This window comes from Carassius auratus, chromosome 28 (genome assembly GCF_003368295.1).
Source record: "Carassius auratus strain Wakin chromosome 28, ASM336829v1, whole genome shotgun sequence".
In the NCBI taxonomy this organism is placed as follows: domain Eukaryota; kingdom Metazoa; phylum Chordata; class Actinopteri; order Cypriniformes; family Cyprinidae; genus Carassius; species Carassius auratus.
In genome coordinates this window covers 16,216,332-16,228,526 of record NC_039270.1, presented here as the reverse complement: position 1 = coordinate 16,228,526, position 12,195 = coordinate 16,216,332, and the positions used below count along the sequence as shown (strand labels likewise).

Below are 12,195 nucleotides of genomic sequence, written 5' to 3'. Positions count from 1 at the left end.
CTAAATGTAACTTGGAAGCTTTTTGTAGAATCTGATATTAGAGAAACATTTTAGAAACTACCTTTTCTAAACACTGGTCAAAGGGTAAACAAAGGTTGAATAAAGCTAGACCATCATGTATAGAATTAGTTTTGGGTGGACTTGTTTTTAGGAATGGTAATCAAACTGAGGCTGAGCTGAGATCGTAATAATCCATAAACTTACTACTTAATTCTTACCTTCCCTCGCCTCTATAAACAACCATTTAAACTCCAATACTTTAGAAAGATGAAGTTATAATTAGTGTTTCGTGAGACTGCCTCATGGCAAATTTGGTAGGTATAAATATTTGACATAGAGCCAAGAAAAGTGAGGCAATTTACTGCAATTGCCCCCATTTTAGCTCAACCATAAATTAAATATCTGTGATTGACATAACAAAATGAAACATCAGAAAGCTGTGTTACCATCTACAAGCAAAATAAATGAATACACAATTATTTTTTTTTTTTTAAGTAAAGAAGAAAAAAAAGACACCATACTAAATATATCCACACTATGAATTCTGTATATTAAAATTAAAATACGTACAAAATAAATAAATTAACAAAACTAAAATGAAACTGTAGTAGAAACTGGCAACCCGGAGTGCCGAAATACAATTTGGTAAACTGACAGTGGGCGGGTTTCATAAACCAAAACAGAGACTGACATTTCGGCTGGATGTTCGGAACGCACATGTATATTAACTTTGCATTTTCTTAAATATCTGCAAACATATTGTGTTATTTTTATGCTTTAGTAGAGTCAAAATTTTACATACAGCATCTTTAAGTATGCATTATTTACCCAAATATTTTGTCTAACAACTGGGTAACACGTTACACTAAATAGTGTAAGTTTGAACAACCACAAATTGAACAACTATTTTGTGAAACAGTATTTACTGAAACAGAAAAAAAACCTAACTCAAACAAAACTAAACCAAACACAACATCTCTTAATGACATCAGATGTGCAAGTGATGAGTCTTTCTTTAAATGGGATATTTCTAGAGTTTCTAAAGTTCAAGATCAAATTTGTGTGTCATGTTTAGTGACAAAAATTCAGAACTAAACTTGGTAGTCAAATTTTTTTCTTCCCATTAGTGTTCATACACACTGAGTGCAAAGTGCATAGATATTTCATACAGACTTTCAAGCTTAGCCTCCCTTATCCCACAAGGCTTTACCAGGGGCCCCATATCTCCTCAATCTTTATTCTATGACTCCCATAATGCTGTGAGGAATGCACTATATAGGCTGCAAAGGCAATGAAAACCATCATCCTTTGTTTAAATGTAGATTTTAGTGAATCAAGAAACATATAGACCCTAGATCTGCTTGAGCAAAAATGTAGCCTTGGGATATACCATATGCCTTCTCTAATGGGCCAGTCTCAAATTACACAACAGGAAGGTTGAGGCTGGTTCTTTTGAACATATTTTGCCTTTCCCACATTTCCACACAATCACATTTACGGGAAATGCATCCGTCGTTACCCTCTGAACAGCCATCTCCATGCATCACAAAAGTTCATGCCTACAATTAAACTTCTACTGATAAGACATGGATAACTGCTTTTCAAAGTCACTCGACCACAAACGGCCATATAAAAGAACCAAGAATCTCACTATACGTCCCACAACATTCCAAGAGGCGTTTTCCTCCGAATGAACAGCGGTTCTGTCTATCTTCACATTTAAGCACATGGAGGCACACTGAACTCTTGTTCGGAAATGACCTTATTGGCTGGTTTGAGGTGAAGCTGAAAGAATTTAATGTCTCTCTTGTGGTATCTTCAAACAGGAATCACATGGCCTGAGTATGAATCTGAGAAAACTGAAGTGGCCAGCACTAAGAACACTACGTCTTTCAACACATACATACTCAAAGTGATATGGCCTGCGATGATCCCATCTTCTAGTTAAATTCAATTTCGCTTTGTCTCAAGTCATAATACTTTTTAAGAGCTTAATAAAAGCTAGCGGTAACTGACAGCAGTCAAGGCAAGTCAAGTGATTTTGTTTAGCACATTGGCAAAATGTTGAGCTCTGTAGTGCTGTTTCAGCTCTTGAAGGAACCCACCCAGTGAACATGTTTGTTTACTGCTAAGCAAAAAGACTTCTCAATCTTCCCTGTCATCATGTGTCATTGCCACAGTCTTTGCTGTAGCATCTACCAGACAAACTGCTCCACACCATATCAAAGCAGAAAAAGCGCTTCCTCAGACAATATTTAGCTGACAACTGTTTCCAAGTAGCACGCAAATATAATAATAGATGGTGCTTTATTCGGAGTGCTTGAACTAATTTGTTTTTCCTCTTCACATCAGCACCTGTCTAAACACTGAGAGAAACTATTGTTCTCCTGTTCCCGCTGTGTCCGTCCATGACGGATCTATTGGAAAGGGTGCCTCTCTTCCTCAGAAATGTGTGTCAGATTCAATAGTGGACACGGCTGTGGTGAGGGTTGTGAAGATGGTTCTTGACGCTCTGCAGTGTAAAGGAACAGAAGTTTGGGAGCATGCTAAGATAATTACAGCAGCACACCAGAGGAACTTTCACTACATAAACTTGTACAACTTTTGCAAGTTCTTCAGAACAGATAGATAGATAGAATATACTGTACACTAAAGGCATGTTTGCAGTATTAAATATTGTTTTACATTTTGCATACATAAATTATACACTTTACAGGATCTCTTAAACATGCCCTATGACCTAACACTGCAGACTTCCCAACCCAGTCTTGCCTCGACTCATCCATGTGCTTAGGGTATGTATGGACAATGGATGCACACAAAGTGCATTACAATAAAGCATCAAACAAACGTTCATAGACGTCCATAACCAGAAATTGCATGCCAAAATAGATTAAAAGAGAGTTTAAAAAAGTTTTAAAAAGAGAAAAAACTAATCTACATTCTAATCAGTATTAAGTTATCTGCATTTTTATTTTTCTACATACACATGGTGAAAAGTGTTAAGAAAAGTTTTTAAACATTTAATATGTGAATTATTACGTTTCTCATAGCTCCAAAAAAAAGCACTTATTAAAATGAATGAACGCGCGCACTTACCCTCAAAATCAGACAATATCCCCTCCAGATGGTCATTGACTGAGATATCTGACATCCTGACTTCAGTCCACTGGAAACTTCCAGCCTCAGTGGCACGCAATGACAAGAAATAAACTTTGCGAAAACGGCAAAAACAAATCTTAAAAGATTTTCAAGTTTATTCGACGATTTCTGGGCTTGTGATGCAACAAAAAAAAGTTGCGAATTTGGTGAGAGTTGTTTCTCATGCGAGAGCGCAGAGCAGAGCTTCAGATTCAATGGAGACCCAAAAGCAGACGAACCATCTGATAAACCTCCTCCTCCTCCTCCTCGTCCTCGTCCCTGTGAGTCCTGCCCCTCACGAACAGAGTGCTCTGCTGGCTAAAGTGACTCCCCACCCCGCGGCGGATACACCTGGAACAGGCAAGTCTGTCCCCCTTCGTTTGCTATTTCTGTTTGTTTGTCTCTTTGTCCTTATCTCATGAGAGATGAGATGAGGGAGGGTTTGCAGAGAAGCCGATTATTTATCAATGAAACACTTTGTATGCGGTCGGAGCAGTGTGTAATTGACTCATGCGGTCAGCACCATATATAGGGACACCACCATGGCTTGATGTGGCACGGTTTACTAAAGTAAATAGAGAAAATGAGATTGGCTTTGGCCAACTGCTGGGGCAAATTGATAAAAGTCACAACTTGCAATCACAAAAACAGATAGATAGATAAATAAATAAATAAATAAATAAATAAATAGCAAATTATTGATTTCTTTTTAAAATACTTATACAGTAGCCTATCTATAATTTTTATTTAAAGTAATGAATAATTTTTATTTATTTATCTTCCTATTTGCTTTTGTGATTGCAAGTTGTGACTGGTCTAGGTACTTCGAAAGGGTGAGTTATGGACTTACCTGGATTAACTCATGAATTGACCCCTTTCAAACAAACTCATTGCTGTGTTCATGTTCATGTCAGTGTGGAGAGCAAGTGAGATGCTCGTCTTGTTCTTATTAGATGCATATTTGCTGCACTGTGTGCTTATTGTGCATAGATACTGTTGAGAAAATGAAAAGGAAACCTCGTATGATATTGTGCGTGTCGGCCTGAATAAAAAAGTGATTTCTAGCAATGCAATTACACTCAACTGCAGCAGTATAACAATAAGTCTTAGATCAGGAAACGGCTTCAGAAGGTTTAATCCATAGCGGAGCTGAGGCATAACAGAGAGTTCCTTTCATCTTTCATGGCCTACTTTGATTCTGGTGCTTATTTTCAAGAGATAAGGGTTTTTATTTATATCAGAAACAGGAAATGTGCAATTAAGAGTGGAAGGAGACTAAGAGTGGTGATGCGACTCCACATTTGAGCGTCCATGCGGAGGAGCCAGACAGTGATCCTCAGTGGCCCTCATTAGCCATATGAGTGTAGTGTGCTAGGGATTACTGTCATATAGTCTTTAATACTCAGGCAGACAGGTTCTGACTGTAGGCAAAGAGTTTCAGTGCTTTGGAAGAGAGGTGAGTCCTTGACCGCGCCGCTAACCACCTCTGTCAAATTACATGGGTGTCCGAGGAACAACAATTTCTGGAAGCTGAAAAGAGCAATTCTGTGTATTCGTGAGCTGAGCATAAATGAAAGGAAGGGAAAGGATTTGATTTTGTGATGTTTGTATTGTCAGCTATTCTCCAACATCTCTAAAGAGCACTGAAGTGGTAACGGATTTGTGAGAGTAAAAATAGATTTGTTTTTTGTCAGACATATCCATTCTACTTCTAGTAAAAACTTGATTTCAAGCGTAGTTATTGTTCTCTCTGAACTAGGGCCTGATGTCAAAATAATTTTTCCTGCTGCCTTTTGTTCTGTGCAAAATGTGACAATTTCCCTAAAAGTTTCATGGGGTTCCCAGAATTTAAACAAAAGACCTTTGCAAGTTTTAAACAAATTACCATCAATGGGTTATGTGTTTATGCAATATATATCAGACTTTTTAAAACAGCCTTTTTTGCATACATTCGAGGTAAACAGTAAATGTCAGAGAACTAGCAAACACAGCTGCTTGCAGCAGAAAATTACTCATAAACTCTCTCAATTTCCTGCGTGCTGCAATTGACTGAAATGCTTCTCAAAACATTTGGGGAGCATCTAATCCTAGCTCAGAGTTACTTTCCCACACCAAACAAATAAGCTGGAGGTTCTCATACAATACTGTGATTTTTTTCTCTGACTCAAATGCTGATGCTATAAACTCTAAACTAACATTTGATCTTCAGTGTTTACATGATTGGTTAAATAAAAACCATCTGACCATCAATGTAAAAAAAACTGAATGTATGTACTTCCATTCACCCAGGAAAAGTCTTTCTTATGCTGACCCTATTACTTTTGCAAATCAAGATCTTGTCACGACAAAGACTTATAAATATCTTGGTGTGTTACTTGACACACACCTTTCATATCGGGATCATATTTCTGTTTTAACAAAAAAACTGAATCAGAAACTTTTTGTATATAACAAGATTAGACCATATCTTTCCTCTTCTGTTTCTGAAACTTATTTACATGCAATTGTGTTATCAACAATGTCTTACTGTCTTCCAATTTGGTCTCTTACCACTAAAGAAATTACTGAACCAATAGCACGATTATACAATCGTGCTTTTAAAATCCACAGTAATCTCCCAAAATGGTCCCATCATTGCATTGCGTTGAAACGCTCAAATGCACTGACTTTTCAGCATTATATAAATAGTCATGCTATTAAATTTTATTTTCAAATTCAAAATGCTACTACATCAACATTTGACGCAATTCATCAATCAGACAATAGGAGGCCAGTACGCCATACTAGGTCAGTATCACAGGCACTCATACCAGTCCCTTCATACAAAAATAACTATGGTCAGAAATCCTTTTTTTATACATACACAAAAATTTGGAATGATATTCCACATCACATAAGAAAAATACCATCTGTTACAGGTTTCAAAAAGGCATACAAACTGTTTTTACTGAACAGTTACACTTGTGTTCATTAATTGTTTTTATATTGTCCTAGTTTTGCTTGTATTGTTGTTTTTTAGTTCTCTGTATTTGTTTAGCTTATGTTTAAAAGTGTTGTTTTTCTTTTCTTTTTATGTTGTAAATTGTGTTTTGTTCTATGTTCTGCAGAACAGGAACCTGCTGGAAACCAGTTTTTAAACTGAGTCAGGCCCGTTTAAATTGTATCTCAATGTTACTTTTTAACCTTTCCTGTATAATAAATGAAAAAAAAAAAAAAAAAAAAAAAAAAAAAAGCATAGTTTCAAAGGTCATGACCAAAGTTTTATAATATTATGCATATCATTGTTAATCCACGTGATTTATCTATACTTAAAATATCATTTAAAGCAGATTTTGGTATGATTTGGAAAACAAAATCTATATGATTTGTATACATACACTACTGTTTTTTTCTACTGCATTTATTTGACATAAAATATAGTAAAAACAGTAATATTGTGAAATATGTTTACAAATTGAAATAACTATATATATATATATATATATATTAGTGCTGGGCAACGATTAAATATTTTAATCGCGATTAATCGCATGATTTTCTGCGATTAATCGCGATTAATCGCAGCATGCGCAAAATTCAATAATGAAATCAAAAGTAGTGTATTGTGTAATTTTATTCTTTCAAAGTTCTACTGTATGAACAAAAGTGCAATACAATTTTGTTTGTCAAAACTTTAAACAAATAAAGTGCTTTTTTACAACAGTTAAAAGTTAGTAGCAGTTAACATTTCTTGTAAATCTTAACTTAAACATTAATGTAATCAAATTAAATATAACATTAACGTATAAATAAAACATTAATGTTTTATTAAATAAAACATTAAAGTTTTGTTTAGTTTGTAAAATATATATATATATATATATATATATATATATATATATATATATATATATATATATATATATATTTAACTGCCCCCTTCCGAGCAACAACATCAATCTCCTTTAAGAGACTGAGAATCTCGGTCCAAAAAAAAAAAAAAAAGATCAGATTCAGATCAGAATCAGAATGATCTGTATTGCCAGGTATGTTTACACATACGAGGATGAATTTGTTTTCGTGACAGAAGCTCCGCAGTACAACAGAATGACAGCGAAAGAAAACAAAAAACACATAATAAAAGAATAAAATTAACGCGGTTTCTTGGAATGGTAGGGTTTTTTGTAAATTTGTATTGAGATGATAAAGAAAACGTGCTGAAACGTGCGCTAAACATTTTATTCCTGTTGCACATCAGTGGGACATTTCAAATAAGTCAGCACACTTAGCACAGATAGCGCAAGAAATAGGATAGCTGCTGCGAGACGTCTGCTTTTTGAACACGCCCTCTGCAACGCGCACAGTCTCCAGCGATCTGTCAAAGTGTCTCTGCACAACAGCGCGTTTGACAACGTCCTGGCCAAATGCAGAAAGGTTGTTGGCCATTTAAGCACAGTGCAGCGAGTGCTGCAGAATTAGAAAAAAACAAACAAATTGAACTTAGACAAAAGAAGGAGTCGCTTATACAAGTCATTCCAACCAGATGGAATTCGACTCTGGAGTCTTGACATGATTTTCTGTTTTGCGCTGTAGCTCATCCCAAGCAGCAAGTAGCCTACTGATAAACATCCCACCCCTCCTGTGACCCATGGTTTGTGTTGTATTCGGTTGTTTTATTACAGTCTAGCTATGTGTAGTGAAACGCAGTGAGCAACGGACTTTTCCAAATAAAAAGTACGTTAACGCGCGATAAACTAATTGTCGGCGTTAATTAATTAATGCGTTAACGCGATAAAAACGCGTTAACTTGCCCAGCCCTAATATATATATATATATATATATATATATATATATATATATATATATATATATGTGTCACATGATTCTTCATTCTAGAAATCATTTTAATATGCTGTTTTGGTGCTCTAAAAATGACAGATTATCATAAATATTGAGCGCAGTTCTGCTATATATTTTTGTAAAAACTGTGATATGTGTTTCAGGATTCTTTGAAAAATGTAAAGTAGAAAGTACCAGCAATGACTTGAAATAGAAACCATTGATAAATTATTTGCTGTTATCTTTTTGATCAATTTAATGCATCCTTGCTGTATAAAAGTTTAATAAAAAGTTATTTATTAATATATATATATATATATATATATATATATATATATATATATATATATATATATATATATATATATATATATATATATTATTATTTATTATATAAACAATACAGTCCCCAAATTTTCAGAATAGTAGTTTTATTTTGGTACATGTTAGTATGTTGCAGTTTTCACTCTGTCCCCATAAGCAGCATGTTACTGAGCATATTTTTGCCATGCATAACATGCTGAAATCAGAAAGAAGGTGAAAAATACTCTGAAAGCTATTTGTCAGTTTGATTTTTTTAGCAGGATAGGCTTTTATGAAGTAGCATAGATTACTGACATGATTTACTTGATTTTGGCGTAGCTTGATGCAGTGACTGCCACACAAATTCTATTAATTAATTAAATATAACTGAATACAGATGATTCCCACAGTGTCTAGCTCCAGATATATTATTTTTATGGAAGTTTTTTTTAACAAAATGGTCAATGTAGAATATCAGAAGTAATTTAATTAAATTAAAATGATTATTTATTAAGCCACACCAACAAACACACTGTCATTTTGAAAGCTCAACACAAATCTGTTTCTCCCATACATTTTTTTTTCAGGTTTTAATCATATTTGCAAGACGGGTATACACTGACAGACTCCTGGCAGTATCAACACTCAGAAGTGTCTTGGTTTTCATCTTCCAGCTGCTACTTTGAGCACAGACCGAGATGATTTCAGACCGGCACATATCAGCGAGCAGAATATCTTCTCTAGCAGAAGCCCGAGTCTATTGAACTGAAGCGGGCAATTACATGAAGGGCTGTGCAGGTTAAGTCAGGCTCATTGGCTGGACGGTGGTTGACCTTTGACCTCACTTGCCTTGGGTCACAGATAAGGTGCTGTCACCGAGGTATGTACTCTTCAGAGGCCAGTGTTAACACTGTGTCCGTAATCTGCTCTTAAAGAGGTGAAAAGCAGACTTTTCAACCCGGCGAACCAATCATCTTGAAATCAGCCCTGGCACCTGTGGCTGCAGGGCATGCATACCTGTGAGCATGTTGTCACTACGGCTGACAGCACCGCGCGCTGAAATATTTTTTCCGATTTCCTCAGCGATCAACAACATCAGCCCCCTCTCTCCCATTTTTCAGTTACCGACTTCGCATTGTCGCTGTTGAATTATTCAAGGGCGCGATGGAAGCGCCGCTCTGACAGGAACAGGAGATTAATATTTGTCATGCTCTCTGATACGGTGCAACTGACCAGAACAGCAAATGGAATCTGATCAAGGAGCACAGAGCAGTGTATGAGAGCTTTCCCGCTGTGCACTCCCTCTTCCCATCATACTCTTCCTCACAGCTGCCTCCAGCCAATACAGATAGAGGTGAGGTGCAGCACAAATCACTGGAGTTTTCCCCCCGTATCCAATTATATCCTCTACAGACATGGAGCAGTCTCGTCTCGAGACACCGGAGCGAACTGAACGTGTTGCAGGCGTTTTCTTGTTTTATTGTGTGCGCCTGGTTGCTTTCTCAGGGCGTAAATCACCATCACAGAGGTTAATATCTATGTTGACACTGCTAATTGATTGATCCCTTTTTGGAGCTGCACCTAAAGCAAAAGGGTGATGGGCCGGCTGTCATCTAACCTATCCAGAAATCAACTGCAGGAGAAACCTGGCCTCCGGCCTCTTAGTTCCCATCATTCCTGTGACCTCCTTATCATTATCACCATCTACCGCATTGCGCTGACACAGTCAAGCATGACAAAGCTGCTAGGGGTAGAGGATCGTGAGCTTTAAAGACATAAGAGCCGTAAGTGGGGTCATATGTGTTATGTAAGGACATGTTCAGAACCTGGTGTCCAGGTGCGAGCAAGTCAGCTCCTCTGCCACTCCATCCGGCTTGGATAAGCATGGGATTGTTTGGAAGAATAGTTTGCCACCTGGTTTGATGATTTGATTGATAATAAAGTGATTATAAGTTCATTACTTACTCACCCTCACGTCATTCCGAACAGCACTGCTTGCTGGAGGAGTGCTGTCAAATGATTAATCGTGATTAACGGACTCGTGATTGCATCCAAAATAAATGTTTTTGTTTACATACAGTAATATATGTATCGTGTACTGTGAAAATGTATGTATATTTTAAATACACACACACACACAAATGAAAATGTTTACATGTTTTTACTGGTGCTGTCAAATGATTAATTGTGATTAATCATATCAAATTGTTTTTGTTAACATGTGCGTGCTTTGTATATTTATTATGTATATATAAATTCACACAAATGCATGTATAGATCTAAGAAAAATATATTAAGTTTATATACTAAATATATATATATATATATATATGATATAAATGATATGAATAAAAATACATAAATGTAAATACATTTAAATATTTTTAAAATATGTTTTTTGTGTATTTATATGTACATAATAGATATACACAATACACACATATATTATCTAAACAAAAACTTTTATTTTGGATGCGATTAATCAGGATTAATCATTTGACAGCACTAGTATTATATATTATACAAACATACAACATATACACAAAATAAATTCAGTGAATATGTTTTTCAAATTCCATGAATTCTTTTGTCTCCCAGACAACCACCACCAAAACTCTATGTACCAACAGGCCAATTTGCATATTTATGAACTCTTTATACAGTCCCTCCATATTTTTGCAATCTTATGCGATGAAATAGCGGGAACTTGCAAAAACTGCGGTTTGATGAAAAAGATAAAAAAAAGGGTGACCCCCCCCCCCCCCAACACCCTGTTATCACTAGGCTACTACCTTACTGTAAAGAGTCATTTCTTATGACTTCCTATGATAAGCAAGCATACTAAATCACAGAATATTTAAGTTCTCATTCTGTTTTATTTCAGACCTTAATTAACACATGGCTCAAACTTACAAAACATTGAGTCAAACAAGTTCTCTAGCTTTACAAAAGGAATATTCAACTACTTCTGTAAAAATTAATACAAATAAAATATACACACAAATATACAAATGCTGTTTTACAGGAACTGCAAAGTGCAATCTCTTATTGCAACGTAAATTATTTTACATACTATAATATACTTACAACTGTAAGGTTTTGGTACTATTCTGTAACAAAAAAGTACAATCTTACAACTGTAGCGGTGCATCAACTTCTGAATGAAACTACAACAGTCCACTGTGAAAATGAAAACTAACTGCGTAGCCTTTAACACTGGCCTATCATTCGCCATCCTCATCCTCATCCCTCTGTCAAAATAATTTGCCCCCACTGTCATGTAACACACCGGGTAACTGCTTCGCGCGGTCTTTTGCGCTTATTTTTGTTGGCAGATGAGAATGATTTGCGTCCTTCACCCTGGTTTCACCGCGGGCTTCACAGATGATGTTCACGTCGCGCAATTACGTCACTTCATAAGGTTCCCATTGGGAAATAATGGCGATTTACTTGTGTGAAGTAAACGCAACATTTTTTAACTTTCTGCTAAGATATATGTGACTTTTTTGGAACGAAAATTATTATGATTATGAAATCATGCGACCTCCGCATATTTTGCTTCCTGAAATCGGGATTTTATGCGGCGAAAGTGCGGCGTATTTAAAAAAATGCGACCTCCGCATAAATATGCGGCCCTTGGCTGATTATGCATTAAATCACGCGATCGCATAATCGCGTTTTTCTGGAGGGACTGTTATATATATATATTCCTTCCAAACAATTAGATTTAGGTGTTAGTCTTTCGCTTTCAGTACCATCTATATAAAAAATTGTCATCTTAGGAATTATTTTGTACCGTAAAGTAAAAATCTGACCCTGGACCACAAAACCTTAAGTGTAATTTTTTTTTACATTGAGATTTATGCATCACCTGAAATGAATAAATAAGCTTTCCATTGATGTATGCTTTATTAGGATCGGACAATATTTGGT

At 35.9% G+C, this 12,195-nt stretch overlaps 1 protein-coding gene across 1 annotated transcript in view; it reads right to left on the bottom strand.

Moving 5' to 3' along the window:
• LOC113046993 (neuronal-specific septin-3-like) overlaps window positions 1-3,438 on the bottom strand; it is a 64,606-nt gene extending 61,168 nt beyond the window's left edge. Inside the window, exon 1 of the mRNA XM_026208201.1 lies at window positions 3,100-3,438. Coding sequence (XP_026063986.1) covers window positions 3,100-3,154 — 55 coding nt within the window. The 5' untranslated portion in view covers window positions 3,155-3,438. The remainder of the gene's footprint in view (window positions 1-3,099) is intronic.
• Between the last annotated feature and the right edge of the window lie 8,757 nt (window positions 3,439-12,195).